At 38.5% G+C, this 26,223-nt stretch overlaps 1 protein-coding gene across 3 annotated transcripts in view; it reads left to right on the top strand.

Moving 5' to 3' along the window:
- The first annotated feature begins 5,699 nt into the window (after nucleotides 1–5,699).
- The window catches only part of LOC139978342 (dolichol kinase-like), a 32,711-nt gene continuing 12,187 nt past the window's right edge, over nucleotides 5,700–26,223 (top strand). Inside the window, exons 1-8 of one of the 3 annotated variants that reach the window (XM_071988463.1) lie at nucleotides 5,700–5,806; nucleotides 13,334–13,461; nucleotides 17,081–17,156; nucleotides 17,686–17,984; nucleotides 19,291–19,451; nucleotides 21,397–21,518; nucleotides 22,458–22,593; nucleotides 25,817–26,014. In XM_071988463.1, the coding sequence (XP_071844564.1) occupies nucleotides 13,356–13,461; nucleotides 17,081–17,156; nucleotides 17,686–17,984; nucleotides 19,291–19,451; nucleotides 21,397–21,518; nucleotides 22,458–22,593; nucleotides 25,817–26,014 (1,098 nt within the window). In that variant the 5' untranslated portion in view covers nucleotides 5,700–5,806; nucleotides 13,334–13,355. Of the gene's footprint in view, nucleotides 5,807–13,301; nucleotides 13,462–13,524; nucleotides 13,874–17,080; nucleotides 17,157–17,685; nucleotides 17,985–19,290; nucleotides 19,452–21,396; nucleotides 21,519–22,457; nucleotides 22,594–25,816; nucleotides 26,015–26,223 lie in introns of those variants that run through there. The other 2 variants (XM_071988462.1, XM_071988465.1) reach the window with 2 other exon arrangements.

The raw sequence follows: 26,223 nt of genomic DNA, 5'->3' as shown, positions 1-26,223 counted from the left end.
GGTTGAAGTGTGCTACATTGCACCAAATTGCATCTGAGGCCACCTGGAAACGCCAAAAAAAATCCCCCCTTAGACCCCCCTCCCAGGCCGGCCATCAGTCTTCAGCCCCCCCCCCCCCCTCTCAAAAGTACATTCCTACGCCACTGCATTCACCATTTAAGTATGTTCAATCACTGGAATGCTCCTTTCAGGTTAATTGATGAAGACTTCCACTCCTCAGTGCAGGCCTTGAAATGTTGTTAAGCCATTTAATATTATAAATTCTAATTACTAATCTAAAACATGTTTACTTTTTAAGAAAAGTCACCCAGGAAAGAAACTGGGCACAAAAACCAAACTACTGAACGACTGATCCGCTCTCAACCCCAGTCCCTTGCATTGCCGGGGACTGTGACTTTGTGATCATCGCCGGGTGTGAATCAACATTCCCCTCAAAAGGGAACAGATACTACACATGATCTTAGCCAAAAGGCCGATCGAGAAGCATGATTAATATCTAATGCTGAAACATTGCCAAATGGTGATAAATATCACTTTCTGTGGATTTGTCAAGAAAATATACAAAGTATACCAACTTTGCATCGCACTTATTAGTAACGGGCTGATGTGTAGGATGATTGTTTATTTTAGTTTTTATTGTTTCTTTGCTGGAAGCAAAAGAACCTTCGCAGTCAGGTTGGTGTGCGTGTATATGAGGGTCTGTGACACTTGCTTCGATCCTCGATAACTCAACAACGGAGTGATGGATATGTGTGATACTTGTGATGTAGATGTATATAGTGAGAAGGTTTTCCCTATCTATTTTGGCGTGGACCACAAATATTTAAATTCAATAACTCCACAACCTTAACTTGGATTGTAGACAAACTTGGTATACAGTTGTTGTTTAATAGCTCAGTGGTACATGTAGACCTCATTTTTGGGACCATCATTTGAGAGGGACCAACATTTTAAAATTGCAACAACCTTAAATCATATTAATGCAGCTGGTGAAAAGCTGGTACATATTGGCATAAATGTTATGTCAGTGACGGCGGAACCGGGGGGGCTTGGGGGGGCTCAGCCCCCCCAATGAAAAAGTTGAGGGGGCAAATGCATGATAAGCCCCCCAATATTTACCAAAGCTCCGAAACGTGCATCTGCCCATTTTTCAATGTATATTTGTCGATCTGTCCGATGCACACGTATACTATATAGGTGTAATCATTTTAGTAATTGCTGGGGGACCCTCGGCCCGTCCCCTGGCTAAAGACCATATTGTCACCCCAACCGCGTCTTCACGCCCCGTGAAAAGTGGAAGCAGTGAGTGTGAGTACCGGTAAGCGTAACACAACTTCGTCTTAGGCCAATGACCTGCCTCATTTCAGCCAGTTCTCCAACATCCCATTACTTAGTGGCGGAGCGTCCATATAAACAGTCAGGGGCGGATGCCCCCCCCCCCTGACAGATTCAAATGGACTGCTGGCGCCCTTTTCAGCTTTTCACTACTTTTTACTTATTCGCGATTATTGACTATTTTATTGCGCTCTCATATACCTATTGACATTTGTCATATTCTGTTGGTGTAATTTTCCGACAAAATGGCGACGACACCTATTTATTCTCCGTTTATCTGCAAATTAGCAAGGCTCGGAAGGGTCATTTCCTGCAATCTAGGGAGTATCTTTACTCAAAAATTTTCTGTACGTTCCGCGCCAACCTGTGGTGGCGCTCCGCTTAGATAGTGTCGAAAGCGCCCCTACAGACCATTCTTGCCCCCCCCCCGACCAATACCCCTAGCTCCGCCACTGCCCTTACTACACTCAAAAACGTCTTTGCGAGTACACTACGAGTAATAGCTACTCTCTTAAAACACCATCGAATATACAAATTACAATGTTTTTACAGACTTTTACGTGCAATCTGAGAAATTGCAGGCTTGAGACCCATATTTTAGGGCTAGGTATTCGAAGCATAAAACACTCGGGAAGTGCCGTTTCCGGCCATCTGGGGGTTTGAAAAAACCCAAAATTTTTCTTGTACGCTCCGCGCCAACCGATGGTGGCGAGCCGCTTAGTTAGTCTCCACACATTAGCCCCCCCCCCCCCCAATAATTTTTCCGTTCCGCCGCGCCTGTGTTATGTTATTGCATGGGTGATAAAGTGCAACACTTTGATATTGTCCGTTGAACTCTTGTTATCGATGATACGATTACTGCAGTGCAACAGATGGTAGATCCTATATGTGTCATGAAAAGTTATACAACTTAAGGTGTTGTGAAAAATCTCAAATGTGCCCCTTGTCATAACTTTAACTTGCCCGGTTTTGTTAATAAAAAGCCGTTTTAATTTTGGAATGAAGTAGTGCCGGCCTCCTCATTACAAATGGACCTTTGTTGAGAAATTAAGAATAATGTAATTAGTATCGTTTTGCTGCAAAATGTATTTGTATGCATTTTGTCTGTTGTTTTTTTTGGGGGGGGGGTGGGTTGACTATGTGGTTTGCCCCCTTTAAGTCACATGTCCCATTTCCCTTCGAAGTTTGTCCGTTAATTCTGCCACAGATTGAACCCTCTTTCATCATCTCTTTCATGTTTTAATTTCCCGATAAAACTGTATTTCTGTTTTTTCCCTTCTAAACTGCTATAAGAAATTTAGAACAGAACTGAATTTAGCGGCGTGCGTGGTCTTACACTAACGGAAGTGAGAGTAATAATTTAATAGTGATCAAAGACAAAACAAAATTATTGTTTCTCACGGCTACATTTCCCGGATAATATTAGGCTAATAAAATGCTAACGTCATGCATGGGGCTGCGTAATAATGCCTACTTTCCGCTAGTATTGAATTCCTCTCAGACATGTATGTCTGTGCAGGCTTTCAAATTGCTTCAAGAGAACATCAAATATCCCCGGAATTCCTCACTAGGGGTTGGAATCCTCTGATAATTCCTCTTTTTTCCGGGTGATAGTTGCTAGTAAACGTCCCCACTAGATAACAATACTGAACATCTAGCCAAATGCCATAAATTGAATTCTTCAGGCTCACATGTATTTTTGTGCTTTAAATTCGCTACGACAGAGCAAAGTATATACTAACGATGTAGCTTCCTGGGCCTTTGCCCCTGGATTCAGTGGCGTGCACAGGATTACAAAGGTTGGGGGGGGGGTAAAATTTACTATGAAAGATGAGGGTAGGGACTGATAGTTTGTGGGCGGGACAGATGCAAGTGATGTATTATATAAGGACGGGTACTGCTGTGGTGCCATTGAAGCCGTTTCCTATGTATGGGGGTTGGATGGCTTCCCATAGAAAGAAAGAAATAAAACTTTAGACGTCAGATGGTGCATGATTTATGAGGCATATTTCGACTATAAATGTAGGCTATATTGTAGTCCCAAACGCCTAATCCTATTTGTGACATTTTATTCTAAAAATGTTGGAGCTTACGAAGGCATTGCGCCATCCCCCGTAACACCAGGCAACAAAAGTCTACTGTTGTATTGTGGCTGACCGCGGGGTATATAGGTTGAAGACAGGTTAGTCCACTAGGTTAATTAGTAGCAGTTTAGCATAAACACGAATTGAGTATACAGTAGATGCTTACTACTGGGAAGACGTCTTATTAAAGTAATTTAGACCAAAATAAACAGCCTCGGACCAATTATAGTATTAATTAATCCACACACGTACAGTGATTGACAGGGAGTATACCAGAATTCCAGGACTCAGTACTATTTATAAAGAGCCCAAACCAGTTACCTTTCTCTTATATCACGTCAAATTCGATCTTTCATATAAATTTCGGCAACATTTAATATAAATTGTTTCACAAAGATGTGGACTTTTTACAGTTAGCAATCAAAGAGTAACAGCTGTGGGTATAACATTCTCCTATTAGAGTCAGTCCGCCCGAAAGTTGCTACATTTGTTGCACTGAATTCCTCAAAACAGCTGGTCGGCCCATACCAGGCTCTACAGCCAGTGGCGTCGCCAAGGGGGGGGGGGGGCAGGGGGCACGTGCCCCCCTGAAAAACCTAGTGCCCCCCGAGTGCCCCCCATCTGAGATTTGGGTTGGTAAAAATATATATATATATTTTGTTATATTCAACTCCCATCATCTGAGTTGGTTTTTCATAAGGACAAAGAAGCACAGTAATTCGTATTTTCTTCCAATGAGCTGCGAAAAAATGAACAAGTTTATCCTTGAACGTCGGGTATCGAAGTCGTAACCCGCGCCATCACAACAGGTGTCGATATTTACATTGAATGTGTCAGTGCTCACGCCATACCAGCGGATATACAAGTCCACTTCGCGAGCTACATGACTGTGAGAAGGGAGGGTACTGCAATATGTTGCCCAATTGGTCTGAGGTTGACAGGTTAGGAGCTGACGAAATGTGAGAATATGAGGGTCCGCAGGCACCATACTGGCCTATATTTGTGGACCCATATATTAACCCTGTTGTGTAGGGGGTGCAGAGGTCATTGAGGTCAGATGCTTGTAGGAACAAATGGCGAATGTTCACACCTGCATACTGAGCCATACTCGATGTGTGATCAAACTTTGGATTGCATGGTGAGATCCCTGATAGGAGCCAATAACGATGCTGGAACCTGTTACATCTTAATAGATAATGAGCGAAAACGAGAAGGACAAGAAAGGAGTCGGGGTAATGCACACATTAATTCAACAAATGTAGGTTCTATTGATAGGGTTAGGCATAATATCGACAGCATGTGGTTCATATCCTCTGCAAAATTCTGCGCCTTGTTAAAATCATTACCTCAAAAATAGCAATTTCTGGAGATATCTTCAGATCGAATTTAGCATCAAATGTGGCAGCATTTTGCATCTAGCCCATCCTCCGTATGCGAAAATTTTCCAAAGGGGATGGGGGGGCAGTGGCGGTGGAACCGGGGGCCCCTTACTACACTCAAAAACGTCTTTGCGAGTACACTACGAGTAATAGCTACTCTCTTAAAACACCATCGAATATACAAATTACAATGTTTTTACAGACTTTTACGTGCAATCTGAGAAATTGCAGGCTTGAGACCCATATTTTAGGGCTAGGTATTCGCAGCATAAAACACTCGGGAAGTGCCGTTTCCGGCCATCTGGGGGTTTGAAAAACCCAAAATTTTCTTGTTCGCTCCGCGCCAACCGGCGATGGTGGCGCTCCGCTTAGATAGTCTCTACACATTAGTCCCCCCCCAATAATTTTTCCGTTCCGCCGCGCCTGGAGGGGCACCCCCTCCCCTTAGACCCCTCCCCAGGACATTGATCCGTATCCACCTAAGTGCCCCCCCCCCCCATCAAATGCTGGTGCCCCCCCCCCCCCAGACTGAAAAGTCTGGTGACGCCACTGTCTACAGCACCTTATGAAATAGTGAATGTACGTCCCTGAACTGAAATTGATGTTTCCGTGTTTATTCTTCTTTACGTAGGATCCTTGATGTGGATTTCATTTCCCTCCTGCCCCCCCCCCCCCCCCTAATTGTTAGCTTGAGGTACCGTATAGGGCAATTCATTTTGAAGACTAGCAATGTACAGACACGTAACATCTTTTAAGCATTACAGTCGTAATAATGGACCCAATAAATCCTAAAAGATATCATCACAGGGATTACTTATCAAGCGGAAAGAGATCGTTCAGAGACAACCGATTGTCCATTGTAAAGTAATCGTCATTCTTTATATTCGAACAGTATTTACTGATCAAATTCCATGTCAAACCGATGGGTTAAAGATATCCTTCACTGAAACGTAGTAGTAAGATATTTTTTGATCTACCACCGCGTTCTTCAGATCAGCTGTTTTGAACGGCTGAGGTTAGTTCCAAGGTGTTTCGACAACAGAGAAGTTGACCTGTGACGTACTTCCGTTTTCAAGAACCCTCTCTCGTATTCCTATGGCAATGGCGCGAAATGGAAAGTGAAAATTACTTGTTGTACAACAACAAGTTGTTCACGGTTAGGCCTACTCAGGCTGAAGATTAACCTGAAAATGACGGCAACTGGGCAGCATGGGTTTGAAGCCTGGACGTAAAGATTAAATGTATTCTCTTGACTTGAACTTTTAACGTTTGAGAAAATTAAATGAGCCAGGCTTTGTTGCAGGTTGAACTTGTAGCTGATGCAGCTTAGGCCCCAAGACGTAGCCTAAGGTACCGTAGTCCAAACGGCATAACCGTTAGCCTAATGGTTGGTGAATTACTCAGTTGCACAGCTATGTTTAAACGAAATTGGGGTCGATGGAGGCCGGCATAAATTTTGATAAGGATTATACTTCTAGTGGAGGTGCTTATAGGTGTTTTGAAAGGAAGGAAAGTCATTTCTAACATCAGGAGGAATGCTTAAGGTACTCCTACCTCTAGCTAGCTAGTAACTAGTTACAGGGATTATCTTTACGAATGAAGATTGTCTTTACGAATGCTAGTATTTGTAAAATTTTTGCTGAATTAACTGTTCTTCTTGAGGATCTGCGAGGTCCGCAAGAACGAAGGTCTGCGAGACCGAAATTAAAACAAAGTGGCTAAAATTACGACTAGTCGTAAGAATAATTTATAAATACGCATGCGCAGTTGCTTTAACATGGCTATTTTTATGACTAGGAGTACTATTTTTACGACTAGGAGTAACAATAATTTCCATTCAGGGTTAAGGTTAGGGTTAGGTTGGTGTTTGGGGTTAGGGTTACCCCTACTACATGCGCAGTTGCTTATTTACTTTACTGCGCTTGAATTCGCCGAAGTCGTAAGAATAGTTAATAAATAATTGTTACGACTAGTCGTAAGAATAGCCACGGCCAAATTTAAAAGGTCCGTCACACCGAATATCTTCGAAACCGAGGTATTGAGACCGAAACTATTACTAGGCCCTGCGAGACCTAAGCTACTCGGCCTATAATAGCACTTGGTAAGACAATTATTACTACTGGTAATGTTACCTTGATAAAGCGCGTAAAAGAATTTACAGCCATTTTTTTTCATAATGTATACCAGTGAGTTGCGCAAGGGGGCTGGGGCAGCTTGCATTGATCCTAGGCCTCCACCAGTGGCGTAACCAGAGGGGGTTGCAGGGGGCAAAAGCCCCCGCTCTCAAATATCAAAGCCCCCTGCTGTGTGTTTGTGCTATAAAATGTGCAAATTTTTAGGAGGTAAATTAGACGTTTGGTTTATTATGAGGAAATATTGTCAACTGTTACGGGCTAGAGGTTAAAAGTCAACCCCTAATTAATGCTGATTTCATAGTAAAATGGGATAATAATGACAGTATATACGCTATAACAAGAAAACATGATGCGGTTTTCGGTTCTACTTCTGTAAGGAGTAAAAATTCTTTAGACTGCTCGAATTTCAAATAATATTTTTTATTTTTGTAATGTGACAATGTAACAAAAAGTGAACATTTCAAATTGGTTTAAATCACCCGTTTTCCTTACCTCTTCAGATTTTAAGGGGGGGGGGGGCCGGGACGTCCATCAGTGAAGAATTTAGGGGGCAGTCTCGCGGACTATCAGGTTCTCGGAAATTCGATCTCGCAGACCTTCGGTCTCGTGGAATTCTCCTGGACATTGATAGTGCTGAGGTTTCTTACCCGGGGTATGTTGTGTATCGTCAGGACAGGAGGAATCCTTATGGAATTGGTGGGTAAGCTTCCACGGTTTTTTGAAAACTGACAACCGGTTTGCTCTAGCAAAAAAACCAATCTGGCTCAAAAACCGTTTTTTTTTTCCACTCCTGAATTGCATTGAAAACATCAAAATCTCTGATGGAGTTGTCGCGATCCCTAAGATGCGTATTTTTGAAGCTTTACCAACAGTGGTCCAAGTCTAGTTCGTTCGCAGTAAAGGGTAAAAAATAAGGAGAATAAATTCAAGAAATGTTACTGCCATCATGACTCACAACTGAACTAAAGTAAATATGTCGAAAAGAAATGTGTTAGTTTGTCTTGTGTTTACTGTACTTCATGAAGTTCATTTTTGTTCAGAAAAAAATTACGGTCATGTCGATCACCTGATGGTCTCGCCAGCTAGAAAACTACTCTGATAATGACAGTACAAGTAAATATTTACTTACAATCGTCTAAGAATTTCTGTTAACTCAGGAAGGGTTTGCTCGGTTGGTTGCTTGCTGTTTAAACAGCTAATGATCATAAAATAGAATTTGTTGGTTAACGCAAACATTTTTTGCCCCAGATGGAGAATCTTCCTAAAATGTAAATGTTATTGTAATAACCCCGCCCGAAAAACTACAATAAATTGCGCTACCCCCATGTTCACGCTATTAAGATATGATATTTTCAGAGATTAGGGCCGAGCGTAAACCCCATTATGACCAATTGGAGATATTAAAAAAAATTGCTTTACAATAAGATTGGTCCAATATATTCAGTAGTGGCTGACAAAGTGTTCGAAGGTACCAAATTTCACAAGGCTCTAGCCATGTTCGTGGGTGGCGTCTTGGCGGTAAAATAAATTTCTTCTCAAGGAGTGAAGAGAATTTACCGTCTACACTTTCAGAGGTCATTGTATAAAGCTCAAAAAGTCACAAAGTAGGATTAATATTCTGCATAACTTTTTTTCTAATAGGGTTGTGAATGAGTGGAACGGTTTGCCTGAGAAAGTTGTACTTGCAAGTAGTGTCAATGGGTTTAAGAATGCTTTGGACAAGCACTTTAAGCAATTGATGTAATCGGGTCTGAGTGTTTGTGTCTCAGTTTTTTTCTCTCCTATAGGGTCCTTGGGAATTGAGTGACCCTCCTGATCATTATTTTTCTACCAAACTCAACTAATAATAACAATAAATACGTTCAGATAGGCACTACGTTAGGTCTGCAGAAGTCTGGTAGAAGCTAATTTCAGTACTCAAGGTGCCAGTGAACTGTCATTCTAAGTAATTTATTTCTTCTTGGTAATTTGTTTGGCCATAATAAAAGTCTGTTCAGGTGATGCAGAATTTATTCAGCAGGTGGTTCAAGTCCACCAACAGATAAGATTAAGCCACTCAGTTTCCAAGAAGTATTTGATCCTTTGTGCATGTAATAATGTGACTTAATTTCTATAGAAAAAAGGCTAATCCCATGATAGAAATTTTGTTTGGCAATTTGGCATATCAATCAATCAATGAATATTCTGAAATTTCTTACAGAGGAGTTTTGTCTGTGAATATGATATAATTCTTTTTGTTCATCTTGGGTCACCATACACTTGGACGTGCAATTCCAGTACAAAAAGGTCTCTTAATTTACAGTTAACTTGATACAACAATGTGTAAAATTCTTCAACAACACATAAGACAGTGCCCGCCTCTTTAAACAAGAAAACTGGGAGCTGATGTTGTTAAAGCTCACTACCAGCTGCTTTTGATTGGCAAAAAAATCCTCGGCGGAGTGTGTACGATAGGTCTAAAAAAATTGCAGCAGCTCAGTACAGCAAATTTGGAAGGATCAAAAACATTGCCCGCTTCAGGAAGGACAAAGAGTGTAGGAACTTCTAACAAACAGATAAAACTTATTTATTTCTTTTTAACACATACAATGCAAGAATCATAACATACTTAACAATGTGAAGTTTTTATCTGGTACACAAGAGGTACAAACAAACCCACTGACAGGAATCTGGGGGTGGGTGCAGGTGCACTCTATAAGGTCTTTTTCCCACAGTTTCCCAGACCTTGAGCAAATTTTCAAATACACAACTAGAAATACAAATTTCCCAAAGGGGATGGGGGGGGGGACCCCTTGTTCCCTCTCCCACGTTTGCCTCAAAACCATAACTTGGAAAAAAGCTTACTAAAGCTTCACCATATTACATATAGGGGCTTAATAAAACCACAATTTTCTCTAATGGACAGAGGCACCTCCCTTATTTCCTTCTCACTGGTACCCACTTCAGACCCAACATCCATGGACAAACGTCATGCTTTCTCTTGAAGAGCTGCATCATATCTAATCGTGAAGGAAAAAGAGGCTCTGTATATAAAGCCCAGATGAACAAGCATCAGGCCACATATTCAACTTATCTAGGCTGGTAGAAGTGTTGTATAGGATCAAATCACATTGTGACATTTGTAAAAAAAAAGGTACTTTATGCTATATTCATCCTGAAGTTAGTTCAAGATTGATGAATATGTGACACAACACATTATATCAGTACCCTTGATAAGAAAGAAACTTGAGCATTTTGTCCATAATGAGCTTTTTCCTGACTCCTAGCCTCTGAAACATGACAGGTGATATTTTCCCACAAACAGAACAATCTGGCACTATATAAAGGTAGGTTTCACAATTTGACCAACTCAATCTATAAGAAAAAGTGAAGGCTATCAAAGTGAAGACAACAGAGATTGTTTTTTTCTTCGCAAGTACTCAGACAAGCCAAAACAAACAGCTATCTCTGATGTGAGGATCTGTAGAAAGCCCAAATCACAAGGTATTGTCTTAGAAACAGATGATAGGGATGACAGATAATACACCGCAGAAAGCACTACTTTCCTGTTCATCCATCAGACCAGCCAGCAACAACTGCTATTAAAGCGTTATGGAGACATGGTGCTTATTGATGCCACCCACAAGACCACAAAATATGCTCTTCCCGTTCTTGGTACAGTAGTTGTGAGGACCAATGTTGGTTATAGTCCTGTGGCTGAATTCATCACAGAGGATGAAACAACTGTTGCGATAATAGAGGCCCTTGATATCATCAAAACATGGAACCCTGAATGGAACCCCAAATTCTTCATGCTTGACTATCCGAACAAGAACACCAAGCACTGCATGCAGTGTTTCCTGGTACACAGAAGTTTTTATGTGCCTTTCACAGGGAACAGGCATGGCTGCATTGGAGCACGGAAAGTAAGTTAGCTCAACCCTACACAAAGTTATTAATACTTTCTTTTAAAAGTTTTTAGCAAAGCCACACAGCAAGAGGTTCCTAGTTTGATTCCTGGTCAATGCACCTGTGTAAAGTCCTTATGCAAAGCACTTATTATCACTTTGCCGACAAAGTTGGTGAAGAGGGGACATAACATCGTTACTGTTCATCTGTTTATTTGTCTGTTGGTCCATTTGTCTCTCTGTATGTTCACACGTTAGCCGTCCCTCTGTATGTATATCTGTCAGATCAACCTCCACAAAGCGTCTGGAAAAGAAGTAAAGAAAACAATAGTGTCATTGAATAGAGTGGAAATATAATAGACTTTAATAACATTTTATTCTTATTTGGTAAATATGTAAGCGCTATTTGGTGTCTATGGGAAAAAAGTTGAGCATGTTTCTTTTAGAAACTTATGTCAGACTGAAGTAAAGACTGGGTGTGTCAAAGTGCAATAGAGTGAGTAAAGGTTGGACTGACTAAATGGTTAGAAGTATATTTGGTAGATCAGTGGATGGCAAAAGGTGGGTGAGGTTAGTACAGTAGGTGAATGAATGGAGGTATGTGAATGGTGTGTTAGATGAATTGGGTATGGCAGATTAAAGGGCACGTTGAGGAATAAAGAACGGAAGATGAATAGAGCATGGGAAGTGAATATAAGATGACTTGTAATTGCAATCTGAGGGTTTCACTGAGATTAGTGTCAAGGTGTTTGACAACGCAGTGAGTTGAGACTAATTTCAGGGTGTTTCGACAACAAAGAGATTAGTGTCAGGGTGTTTCAACAACGCAGCTAGTTGAGACTAATTTCAGGGTGTTTCGACAACAAAGAGATTAGTGTCAAGGTGTTTCGACAACGCAGCTAGTTGAGGCTAGTTTCAGGGTGTTTTGACAACAAAGAGATTAGTGTCAAGATGTTTCGACAACGCAGCTTGTTGAGGCTATAATTAAAATTCAGGGTGTTTCGACAATAAAACTTGGTATTGCATTCTGAGGGTTTCACTGAGATTGAAGTCAAGGTGTTTCGACAACGCAGCTAGTTGAAGCTTGTTTCAGGGTGTTTCGACAACAAAGAGATAAGTATCAAGGTGTTTCAACAACTCAGCTAGTTTTAGGGTGTTTCGACAACAAAGAGATTAGTGTCAAGGTGTTTCGACAATGCAGCTAGTTGAGGCTAGTTTCAGGGTGTTTGGACAACAAAGAGCATAGTGTCAAGGTGTTTCGACAACGCAGCTAGTTGAGGCTAGTTTCAGGGTGTTTAGACAATAAAACTTGGTATTGCATTCTGAGGGTTTCACTTGGTGTCAAGGTTTTTCGACAACGCAGCTAGTTGAGGCTAGTTTCAGGGTGTTTCGAAAAAAAACTTGGTATTGCATTCTGAGGGTTTCACTGAGATAAGTGTCAAGGTGTTTTGACAACGAAGCTAGTAGAGACTAGTTTCAGGGTGTTTTCGAAAAAAGAGCTTGGTATTGCATTCTGAGGGTTTCACTGAGATTAGTGTCAAGGTGTTTCGACAACGCAGCTAGTTTAGTCTAGTTTTAGGGTGTTCCGACAACAAAGAGATTAGTGTCAAGGTGTTTCGACAACGCAGCTAGTTGGTCAAGGTGTTTCGACAACGCAGCTAGTTGAGGCTAGTTTCAGGGTGTTTCGACAACAGAGAGATTAGTGTCAAGGTGTTTAGACAACGCAGCTAGTTGGTCAAGGTGTTTCGACAACGCAGCTAGTTGAGACTAGGTTCAAGGTGTTTCCACAACAAAGAGATTAGTGTCAAGGTGTTTCGACAACGCAGCTAGTATCAGGGTGTTTCGACAACGCAGCTAGTTGGTCAAGGTGTTTCGACAACGCAGCTACTGTAGTTGAGACTAGGTTCAAGGTGTTTCGACAACAAAGAGATTGTGTCAAGGTGTTTCGACAACGCAGCTAGTTGAGGCTAGTTTGAAGGTATTTTGACAACAAAACTTGGTATTGCATTCTGAGGGGTTTCACTGATGTTAGTGTCAAGGTGTTTCGACAACCAAGCGAGTTGAGGCTAGTTTCAGGGTGTTTCGACAACAAAACTTGGTATTGCATCTTGAGGGTTTCACTTACTGTACCACACAGTGATTCAAACACTTGGAATTCCATGCAGGGTGTTTCGACACCACATCACAGACACAGTGATTCAGACACCTGGTACAGCGCACTGAGTGTTTCGTGCACCATCTTTACCTAGGGCCTAGATCTGAGGGTTTCGCTTACCTTAGTGATGCAAACAGTTAGTACCGCACACTGAATGTTTCGTTTTCCATCATTTGTTGACTTGATTTTATGCATTTCGTTTTAAAAATGCTCTAAAAGTAACTAGCATCTTCATCTCTATCCCCAACACATCCCAAAACTCCACAATACGATCTGCGAATCTGAAACGGAAGTGACGTTAGAGGTCAACTAGCTATGTTGTCGAAACACCTTGGAACTAACCTCAGCCGTTTTGAACAGACTGACCAGCAAAATTCCCCATGTCAAGATTACTAGAGCGACTCGAAGCATTGACGGTTTTTGGAGGGCTAACCTGCGTGGTTTATTACACAAATGGATTGATAATCCAAACACTTTTATGTGGTGGTAATCATATATGTTTTATGAATATTTAAGCACTTACCCAAGCCAGTACTTGGGTTAGGCCAAGGACTACCATACGTATTTAGCGTACCGTAGTCCTTGCAGGATATAACCCAAGTGAATAGATAATGCGATGTACAATGATTTTCGATCAAACTCCGTCCAAATAATGTTTCTCAGTTACATGTGTGAATCAGCCTAGGTTACTCCTGACTATTTTTGAGCTACAAAAATTCAAATCTGCAGTATGCATAAGTCATACTTGTGCTGATAGTCGACTCTTTTGTAGTGGATTAATCGCATTGCTCTTTTCGCGATTACTCGGTTGTACAGCCATCACTGTCATTTTTACATCGCAGAAATGCAGTCAATCTTTCTCCATGGTGCACCTTGTTCATGAGTGTCCTAACGTGTGGTGTGTAAATCATGTTAAAACTTCTAGCAAACAAAAATTGTTAACAATTTTCAATCTACAGTACAACGTTTCTTGAAACCTTCATAGTAAATAAAAAACTTTCGAATGAATCTACGAAGCTACTATGTAATGACTATCACTAATAAAAGCAAACACGCAAACAATGAATAGATGTAACACCTTGTAGCAGTGTGGTGTTAAGTATACAAGAGTTTGCTGTAGAAGGACGTTCAAAGTTCTAGGTTAGGCTCTATCCTAGCGAGGTGGCAGGCACATACAGTATTTTGCACATTGAAATTAAATTACACTTCAATCGACACACGCAATCAGACATCTGATAAATTTATGTGAACCAGGCCAGTTAAGTATATGAAGTACTTGTAAACATGTTTGAAGAAATAAGGAATACTTTGGCAATCGTAAAAGATTAATATGCGCAATGATTAAACATTGATAGGACTGAATCTTGCACTGCAGAACAAGCATATTTAACTGACAAGTAAATGCATGAATCTAACCGGAGCAGGTGCCTACCGATTTTTAACACAGCACAATGCTAGTGTAGCATTGTGAGAATTTTATACTTTTGAGATATATTTGCTGACAAACTGACTTAGTGTTGTTTTTGATAGGTGAGGCTATTTTCAAAAGCAGATAGTGCTATTTTGTAGTCGAGTAATCGCAAGTTAGGTTTTAAGCTTGATTAATCGAACTTCCAAAGTGTAATCACGACTACTGGTGATTAATCGAGTACAACTATCAGCACTAATATATACACACATTTATACATTACTTTTTAAGAAAAAGTCACCCAGGAAAGAACCTGCATGGGCACAAAAACCAAACTACTGAACGACTGATCCGCTCTCAACCCCAGTCTCCTTGAATTGAGACTGTGACTGTGTGATCATTGTCGGGAACAGACACTACACAAGATCTTAACAAAAGGCTCAGTTCTTTTGGTAGTACATAAGTAAAAACACATTTACACATTGTGTAGTATATTGAACAGAATGCCAATGTAATATACTGATGTATGGAACATACAGTATATATATGGGTAAAGATACAAAATATGCCAGAACTCAAGAATTAAGTAAGCAGGTATTTGATTGAACTGTATTGTAAGGGAACCAGTTAACAACTGATATAGAAAGTAACTTATATAATGTAAGAAAAAATAAACATGAGCATGCATGACCAGAGATGAATCATTTCTAGGAACTGTTGGGAGCAAAATCCAAGCTAATCCATGCATTTCGTACAGAACATTCAGAGATATTCAAGTGCTCTGTTTTGAGGGTTAAAACAAGCTTCTCACAAGTTAAATATTACTTAGTTGAGTATTGTTATGGAATCTATTTTGTGCAAACTTGAGCTTCATTGACAATTTATTGGATTTGGAACTAAGTAATATGCTGTGTTATGAATGGGACCAGAGAAAGTGATGAATATTTCAACAATGCATTAATGGTGGGTTTTCTCTGAAAGTGAATTAAGTCAGCTGTTAACAATACCAGTGATAGATATATTACTTGTGGACATAATACATATAAAGGTTTAGAAAAAAATATAATACTATTTGTGTTGCGGTGTAATCTTGCAAACAAACTTGTATGGGACATTTGTCCACAATATAGAGTTGCTGTTTAATTATAGGATATTTTATCAAAATTAAAGTCCTACAGTGTACTAATGCAAATATTTTGTTATTACACACATTTAAAAAACAAGATTAATAATGAACACGTAATAAGATCATAATAAACAAAACTGTTAATTACATACTTCTAGACTAAGCTATAACTATGTCATAGTGACTCGAATAGCTTCTATGATTGTGAAGTACTTTCTTTATGTCCACATAGCAAACATTCATGCAAAGTTAATAGAAATTACATTTAACTTAATACAATTAATGGAACAGTTCTACAATTATTTGTACAATACTACAATATACTGTAAGCTCTAGTACACTAAAGTTGTAACATACTGTACATACATACAAAGGCAACTGAATATATATTTGTATATATATATATATATATATATATTTATATTCAGTTGCCTTTGTCGTTTACCTCCATTTCATTAACAAAGTATGTTCAAAGTATCTTCTTCGAGATCCGACTTTAGGAATCAAAAATGATTTTCGAGTTGGTTAGCATCATGTTTGATCTCTAGAGTGAAGCAAATATGTCATCCAAAACAGAACTAGTATTGTTCGACACAGGTGACAAATGCCTACAGTGGAATTACGACCCTCCGTACCGGTTTCGAACCTCTGGACATACAATCAGTGTCCATAGCCTAGTGGTTAGGGTGTCCGCATATAAAGTGGCAGGCCTGGGTTCAAATGCTGGTGGAGGCTTGAAGTTTTTTTACTTTTAATTTAGTATAATTATTGTATTTAGGATTGGAGGTATATAAATTAGAGGTTTTGAAATTCATTAATAATATTGTTCACTCAGGCTGTAAAGTAAACTAGAACTGTTTCGTTTTGGATAAATGACATTTGACCTTGGCCTGATTGCCATAATTAAAGTTTGGGGGATTTCTCAGATATTTTCGTTCAAACTTTATATTACACTAATCATGTCCCCCATATAAGTTTGCAACAATACTAATTCAATATGTTAATGCATTAAAAATACTAAATGTCCCATCGTGAGCACTAATTAATGAATTTGGTTAATTTGGCAATATGTCACGCCCACATTACACATATTTAAGTAAGAAAATGAAATTGAATAATTAACTTTATAATTTAGCTTCAATATGACACCAAACATCTGCTGATTAAGTTAAAATGAAAATTTGACAACTTGGGGAACCTTATCTTGGATGTTCCCTAGAACAGAACCACAGACTTGGCATGATAAGCTGCAACAAAAGCTTAAAAGTCATTCTGTTTGATATACTACACCTTGCAAACATGATAACTCACGCAGGTCTGCATGAATGTCATACTTATTATATGGATCCGTGTTTCAGAGTTCAGGAACCATATTGTTTCTGTGGAGGTCAAAGGTGCTTTGAGGGTAAGAAGTTCAAAGACTGAAAACCTTGTAAACAGGATTATTCCAAAACTGTTACATGGATCCACTAAATGATTACAAGAACCTATTGGCATTTTATTGTTGTCAAAGGTGATGATTTTATCTTTGCAAATTGTATATCTTACTTTTTGTATTCTCTTTCCTTTAGTATTTCTGCTTGCCATTGTTCTTGAGATGTTAATAACCCCTGAGGATATTACTGCAGTGACAAATTGGAAATTCAGGTGAGAACCATGAAGTTCAGACTAATGAGATAAATGGAAGAATACATCCAAAACTTTACTTCTTAGTGACTATTTTCTTTTTCTCAGTATTTGGTTCATGATCTGTAAATGTTTACATGTTTTTAATATTGTCCCATATTACAGTATGCAAATAAGGTGGCTAAAACAGGTTTAAACTCCCAAACACTTTATTAAAACCTGTAAAAGTACCAGGCCTAAACTCGCAGGCTTGTGGCTTTTAGCCAAACTGCAAATAAAGTGTAAATCCTTGATAATTAGTTGAAGCATTGTGTCTAACCAGTTCAATTATTAAACCTCATGTTTTTTTATGTTATGTATTTATCATAGATTTATATGAAAATGGAAAGTATTAATCTATGTCAGATAGTTATAGGAAATGACCTTATCAATTACATTTCACTCAACTTTTTGACTTTTTAGTTTATAATTTGGCAGTTGTTAATAGAGAAACTCTGCAAAAAATGATCTATGCTGCATAAATTACTATTAAACTCTTGTTCTCTTGCAGACAAAAATCTTCCCTGGGGCTGATCACTGGTGCACTTCTCATTCCAATGGCACTTGTTGCTCATGGCAACCAACAATGTGGCTCCAATTTAATGTGCTATTACCAGTTGCCATCACTTGCAGTAACTGTCAGTCTTCTCATAACTGTTTCTATTGGTCAGAATCTTTTACAAAGATTTAGAATATGGCTATCATCTGCATTGGTTCTGGCAGGAACTTTCATAGTCTCTTTCATATTAATGAGATTTCCCCAACAATTTGTAGAGTATGCAGTATTTCTGATTGGTGGCTCAGTGCTTGGTGAGTCTAAATCAGGTCACATACTAAATATAACATGTGTTGCTTGCATATAATAATGACGCTGCTAAACCTCTACTAGCTCTCAGATTTAATGTAGCCAAATCCATTTCATTTCTGCTAAATGCCATTGTCAATGAAGTATTAGAGCTATTTAGAGCTTTGTTATCAACTTGTTTGTTTCATTATCTGAATTAGACACAATTAATACTTTTCCACCAAATATACAGTAGGAGGGTTGGTTGGACCAAAACATACTTCAATATGTGAAACATAAGAGCATAGATTACAGAAACAAAGTATTTGAATGTTATGTGTTGTTTCAATCAGGGGATGAAATGAAATCATTTCAATGATGAAGATTGTTTCACATGAATCATATTCACTCATAAAAAGAGATCTGTGTTGGTGACTAGTGTATACAAACAGTTTAAATAACCAGAGATCCCTGATTTCAGGGTCCAATTCCTAGATTTCTTGTACCTATATCTGATAATCAGTGTCTCCTAGTTTCATACATTAGCTTTGTTTCGATGATCACAATGTCCCTGCAACTACTGCTGAATTTGTGAAGAAAGTCCTGAATAACATCAGTGTTACTTGTTTGCTATTCCTAGAAACGTCAGCTTGATCATAAGCTGTGATTTTTTAAATGTCCCAAAGTAAAGTTCAATGACATGCACAAATTAAAGCAACTCAGATCACTGAATAATGAAACAGCCTGTACTTCACATTCACAAGTGAAGGTCAAAGGTCATTTAGGGGCCATTACATGAAAATTCTCTTCTTTCCCAGAAGACCATATGTTCTAGAAAGTCAGTCATGATGTTTCTTGGGTAATGCTTCTTTCGGTGGTTTACAAGGATTTTGGATCCAAGGTCATTAGAGGTCGAAATCTGAAAATCTTTAAAATAATCTGTCATGTGATCTTGAATACTCATTCTTTGATTGATTTTGATGAAACTATCCTCTCAAAATGTCCTCATTCACAAGTATTGCTCAACCTCCTGAGATACATTCGGTTCTGAACTATTGTTTGCTGCTCCTCTTGTTGTCTACAGAAAAGCTGATGTCTTTGTGCATAAGATTCCTTCTCAGACTCCAGTCATTTTTGTTTTCATTTAGCTTTGGATCATTCAGTTGTACACCTTTGTGTTGATTTATAGACATCAAGTGCCTGTTCACACATTATAGGGAACGTGAAGCATGACATCTTCTTTTATATTTGTTCCTGATGCAGCTATTATAAAGTACAAATGATTTTTTTTTACATTATCCCATGATATGTTCCATCTCTTTCTTTCACTAGGACTTTCTTTGTTGTGTCATCTGATGAACTCCTTACCAGAAAGTTTCTCTTTGGGTGAAGCCATGATCATATCTCAAGGACTCACAGTATTGTCCCTCGAAGTCATCAAAGACTTTGCCTGTCCCGTGACATCCTCCCAAAAATTTGGTGCCTGTTTGCAAGTGAGTGAAACTGAATATTCTTCTTCATAACCGCATACTTGCCACTGTTCAAAAATACTATACCAAAAAAAAAATGAATCAAGTGTCCTGTAGATGTGATATCTCAAGAAGGTCATAAATGAATCAAGTGTCCTGTAGATGTGATATCTCAAGAAGGGCATGAAAATAAATGCTCTTAACACATAGAAAGAACTCATAGCTAATTTTCACGAAGAAATTTTAGAAGAGATCAAATGGTGAAACTTTAATTGTACATGTAGGTGTTCAAGGACAACTTGGATGACCTATCAGTAATGACCTTGCTATTTAAAGTGCAGGTCAAAGTTCATATGAGGACACTTCCACGTGGTACCCTCTCTTCTGTCTCGCCCTCTCTAAAGAGTAAGATTAAATGGTATACTGTGGGAATACAATAATAACCAATCATAGTATTTCATAAGGAACATACATACCTTGGCCATAATGTACTACATATTAGAACCAATCAACATTGTTTTGCTAGTTCGTGGATAGATATGTGATATTATCTTCTTACATATGGGTTATCAAGTATCCTTGGTATAAAAATTTCAAATGTTTGTTGGAATACATAAATGTAAATCATTAATAGACTTAAGGAAGCTAACACTCTCCGCAATTTTAGCCATGCCTATTCTAGGCTAGAACATGCATTTAACTACTTTGATTACATTTAATACACATTTTAAAGCATTTTAATTCTGTTCTTCCCTATAACTTTACTATCTGTGACCTGTGACATCTTCACAGAGGTCAATAGGGTTAACTAAGAATGTTACTAAGAATATGTACTCACACAAAATGAACAATGTCATTATTAAGCCCTGAGGTAGTTGTATCCTCTTATTTAGTCTGAGGACATGTCCACTGTTTGTAGACATGATACATCTCTCCCAGCCTTAGCTATATTGTACTGTCTGTGGACATGGCACATCTCTCCCAGCCTGAGTTATATTGTACTGTCTGTGGACATGACACATCTCTCCCAGCCTGAGTTATATTGTACTGTTTGTGGACATGACACATCTCCTCCAGCCTGAATTATATTGTACTGTCTGTGGACATGACACATCTCTCCTAGCCTGAGTTATATTGTACTGTCTGTGGACATGACACATCTCTCCCAGCCTGAATTATAATGTACTGTCTGTGGACATGACACATCTCTCCCAGTCTGAGTTATATTGTACTATCTGTGGACATGGCACATCTCTCCCAGCCTGAGTTATATTGTACTATCTGTGGACATGACACATCTCTCCCAGCCTGAATTATATTGTACTGTCTGTGAACATGACACATCTCTCCCAGCCTTAGTTATATTGTACTGTCTGTGGACATGACACATCTCTCCCAGCCTGAGTTATATTGTCCTGTCTGTGGACATGACACATCTCTCCCAGCCTGAATTATATTGTACTGTCTGAGGACATGACACATCTCTCCTAGCCTGAGTTATATTGTACTGTCTGTGGACATGACACATCTCTCCTAGCCTGAGTTATATTGTACTGTCTGTGGACAATAACAACTCCTCAGACATACCACTTTTGTAGATAGAATGAATGCAATCTCTGGTTTCATAGCTTGTTTTGTTTATGTGTTTTGTTTTCTTCAAGTTTGCTTATTGACCACACAGTATAAGGATATTACTCTAAACTCTTATTTTTTGTTTTTAAATATGCATTGTACAGAAACACTTTCAAATTTATAAGAAAAATAATGGTTTGTTGATTAAGTGAATGCAACACTTTATTGGACTCTTAATAAGGTGAATAAATTTCTGTGTATTGATAACTCAATAATGAAGCAAGCCAATGAAATGCCGCAGTAAAGAGGTTAAGAAAAAGCAATGAGATCTTGAATTTGCAATTTTTGAAATTGATGGAAATCTGCATTGTAACAAGACCAAATCTTTCATCTTCAGGTTCTAGTAGCTGGTACCATCAATGTTGGATTCCTCCTTAGACCAGTCTGCAACAGAATCTTTCAGAACCAATCAATCAGGACCGATAAAGTGAATCAACATAATAAATCTACAGATTTGAGGTAATATGCAGCTCATTTAATATGCAGCTAAAATTAGGAGAAGGTTGCTACTGTCAACCTAGGTCCTAGGACAAATCACTTATTGCTCATGCATCATGTCATGTGTACTTTGAATAACAGTAAACCAGTAGTGTTTTCCTGAGAATCAAGTTCAATAGATATTCAAATTCAATTTTAATTGATGAGAAACTGATGGAACTCTATCATAAGAGACTGGAGATACATCAAGCAACGTATTCTGAGATGAAATTTGTGATATAATGGTTTCATGTTCAAATAATTTTCTTAGATTAATGTTTGAAAATGTTTTGAATAGACCAAAAGACGTGGTCTTGGCTAAGACTTGATTAGTCTTTCAAGTTGATTGTTTGCAGTCAGTTTCGTGGATGTCTCACAGAAGTCTTTACTACCATTTAAATTGAAATACAACCCAAATGACATTTCAAATGCAATATATATATTACTCTTTTTATTTTTTACAGTTCACTGAGCTGTCTTTTACTCTTTGCATTTTTCTGGACAAAAAGCGTAGAATTTCCAAAACCATAACTCCAAATCCAACAATCAAGTGATTCTTTTTCACTCTGTTGACATTTCAATTTTTTTTGACTCCAGAAATGATATTACAATTATTTTTGTCATTTTGTGATTGCTGTGTGTGTGCTCAAACACTACCAAGTTTTACCTGAAAACCTGAAGATCATAAATCTAACTGACTGCATTGATAGATCATCGCCCTAACTTTTTTCCCGGTGAAAAGGTTATGGTGTTTCCGCCAAAGTGCATAACCTGCTTGATAACCTTAGCTCTAGCTCAAGCCACCTATAGGGACACCCCTGTGTTATATTAATTCTTCATAATAAGATATAAGAACAATCAAAGAACATCAAACAAGCTTCAGATAGAAATAACATTTGTATCTTTTGTCTTCTTTTACAGCTGGAGTGGCAGTATCTATTTTTATCTTATATTTGCAGGCGTTAACTTCTTTGCTCTATTCCCGTGGCTTGGTTTTCAGATTAAGGAGTTTCCTGTGTTTTATGGACTTAAATTCATGTTTGGAAGCAGGGACAGAGTAAGCTAAACTTTGCATTATCCATTGACAATATGCAATTATTTGCCTAGTGCTTTAAAGGATGCTCTAGGGACAAAATAAGTTTGATATGTTTTGAACTGTTAAAAACCACTTCTATCAGTCCAGGTGGCATTCCTATAACACACATAAATTTTGATAAAGTTAACCTTTAAACGGTTGACTAGGTTCATCTGTATAAATGACTGCTTGTAATAATAATATTGGAGACTTTGTATAGCGCCAGTATCCGCCCGAAGGTGCTCATGGCGCTTTGCAGAAACAGCAGAAGAAAGGTTACATAAATAAAATTTGGAACAGGTAAGTTTTTAGATTTATCTTGAAGGTTCCAAGGCTGTTGACAAGTCTTACTGATTGAGGTAAGTTATTCCACACTTTTGCGGCTGCATAGGAGAAGGATCCTCTGGCCCCACCGATTCCTTGAAACACAATCCTGGAGTAGGTTTTTGCTGGACGAACGAAGTGCTTGACGAATATGGCTGTACAAGTTCTGACAGGTACATAGGTGCAACATTATTGAAAATTTTAAAAATGAAAAGAGCAGTCTTTTAAATGATCCTCTGTTCAATCGGTAACCAGTGTAATTTGTTCAAAATTGTTGTTATACGGGAAGCTGCTGAGGTTAATGTGATGAGCCTGGCAGCAGAGTTTTGTATACGCTGTAAACGCTGTAGTTGAGATTTAGTGATGCTTGTAGTCTATTACACAGACCATTATGTCAGATGCAATACAACACTCAAATGGGGGAGACATAAGAAAGTTAAGGCCACAAATGGCATGTTTATAATTTGAAGCCAATTTGTGAATGACAAATTGTGTTGAATTTTATTCAGGGATGCTCTCTTGTTTATATAAAATTAAAATAACATGTTTATGTAGAGTTTTTGTTTAATTTGTGAAACAGTGCAGCTGATATTATCATGACTTTAGCCTTTTGAGAGAGTTCCAGAGATTAAACATATTTTAAATGTGAATATCTTGACAACTAGAATAGCTATATATAGAAACATTAGTAGCACTCAAATGTTCCTTTCTTCTAAGACTAAAACAAAACTTGCCAAAAGACTGCCCAAAGTCATCCTTTAAGGAGTTCTACTGGGTGTGATGTTTAAAAGGAGTACTCCTAGATATGATGTTTATAAGGAGTACTCCTGGATATGATGTTTAAAAGGAGTACTCCTGGATATGATGTTTAAAAGGAGTCCTCCTGTGTATGATGTTTGAAAAGAGTACTCCTGGATATGATGTTTAAAAGGAGTACTCCTGGATATGATATTTAAAAGGAGTATTCCTCTGTATGATGTTGAAAAGGAGCACTCCTGGGTATGATGTTTAAAAGGAGTACTCATGGGTATGATGTTTAAAAAGAGTACCCATGGGTATGATGTTTAACAGGAGTGTCGCTTGGTATGATGTTTAAAAAAAGTACCCTTGGGTATGATGTTTAAAAAAACACTACTGGGTTTGATGTTTGGAAGGTGTATTAATGGGTATGATATTTAAAAGGAGAACCACAGTCTATGATGTTTAAAAGGAGTACCACTGGGTATGATGTTTAAAAGGAGTACCCCTGGGTATGATATTTAAAAAGCGTACCACTGGGTATGATCATAGGCGTAGGAGCCTCATTTGATTTTGGGGGGCTGTAACGACTTGCCCGAAAAATATAACCAAAATTTTCGCGCGCTCCGCGCGCGTTCATCAACTATTACATCACATGCAAATAACATAATATCATTTTCCGTGTATTACCCTTCCATATTGGTTAGAATTATTGGGGAAGTTGTTACAATAATAATGATAATAATAATAATATAAGAAAAACACATTGCAAATTCTTCTTCTTTCAGTAGGTGCCAGTGGCGGAGCTAGGGGTACTGTTCAGGGGGGAGAGAATGGTCTGTAGGAGCGCTTTTGATACTATCTAAGCGGAGCGCCACCACAGGTTGGCGCGGAGCGTATCGAAATTTTTTAACTAAAGATACTCCCGAGATCGCCGGAAATTACCCTTTCCGGGCCTAGCTAATTTGCAGATAAACGAAGAATAAATAGGTGTCATGGCCATTTGTCAGAAAATTGCACCAACAAAATGTGACAAATGTAAATAGGTATTTGAGAGCGCAATAAAAAAAGTCAATAATCGCGAATAAGTAAAAAGTGGTAAAAAGCTGAAAAGGGCGCCAGCAGTCAATTTAAGTCCGTCAGGGGGGGGGGCATCCGCCCCCTCTGACTGTATGGACGCTCCGCCACTGGTAGGTGGCGCAAAATTTTCAGCATTTTGCCAAAATTTTCACCAAAAAAAATTGAAAAAAACACAGCAAATTATTATTCTTCTTTCAGAAGGTACACGAAAAAATTTAGTTCTCAGCATATTGCCCGAAATTTTCACCCAAAAATTGAAAAACACATTGCAAATTATTATTCTTTCAGTAGATGCCAGAAAAATTCTCAGCATATTGCCGAATTTTCACCCCCATAAAAATGAAAAACACATTGCAAATTCTTCTTCTTCCGGTAGGTGCCCGAAAAATTCTCAGCATATTGCCAGAATTTTCACCAAAAAATTTGGTTGGGGGGGCTGCAGCCCCCCCAGTCCCCCCACCTCCTACACCTATGGGTATGATGTTTAAAAGGAGTGCTCCTGGTATGATGTTTGAAAGGAGCACTCATGGGTATGATGTTTAAATGGAGTACCACTTGGTGTAATGTTTAAAAGGAGTACCTTTGGGTATGATGTTTAAAGGAATACTACTGGGTATGATGTTTAAAGGAATACTACTGGGTATGATATTCAAAAGGAGTACTCCTGGGTGTGGTGTTTAACTGCCAAGAAACGTACATTAATAATGAAGAATAATACAAAGCTTTGTGCTGTAGGTTTTCCACTTCTTAAATAACACCAAATATGGTTTATGTTGACAAACTTTAATAGTGTTTAATGCTGCTTTCTTACTGATCTGAAGTCCTTTTCTTGTATTGTTTGGACTGGCAGAAAAATACAGAAATAGGAAATACAGCTGTTTGTCTGTCATGTCTGAAGCAACATTCTAGATTTCTCGGGATTGACTGTGGTCTTGTTACAGATTTTTATATAATTCATTTGCTAGCTGTCAAATTTGTTCTGACTATGGGATTTTTGGAATGATTATTTGTACCTGTTAATCATATAATGTGGCTATTGAATGTTATTTTTCACTTTCTGTAGGTTTTTCTTATGACTGGGTGGCTAGTATTGGTTACTTTAGCCATTGCAGTGGTTGGTACAACAACATCCTCTTCTACTGTGGTCAGGAAGTACTTTCATCTGATTGCCACAGGAACCTTTGTTTCTGGTCTATATTATGACCCTGAACTCATCTGTTTAGCTTCTGCTGGGGTATTTTTTATATTCATTGTATTAGAGGTAATTGTCACTTTTGTTTCTTCCTATGCTTAGAAACCAGTTTCTACACAGTTTCTACCTTATATATTTGATCCTTACCCTACCATTTCTACAGTGGTGTAACTACGCCTTATATATTTGATCCTTACCCTACCATTTCTACAGTGGTGTAACTACGCCTTATATATTTGATCCTTACCCTACCATTTCTACAGTGGTGTAACTACGCC

Source organism: Apostichopus japonicus, chromosome 13 (genome assembly GCF_037975245.1).
Source record: "Apostichopus japonicus isolate 1M-3 chromosome 13, ASM3797524v1, whole genome shotgun sequence".
In the NCBI taxonomy this organism is placed as follows: domain Eukaryota; kingdom Metazoa; phylum Echinodermata; class Holothuroidea; order Aspidochirotida; family Stichopodidae; genus Apostichopus; species Apostichopus japonicus.
This window is presented reverse-complemented; position numbering and strand designations above follow the sequence as displayed.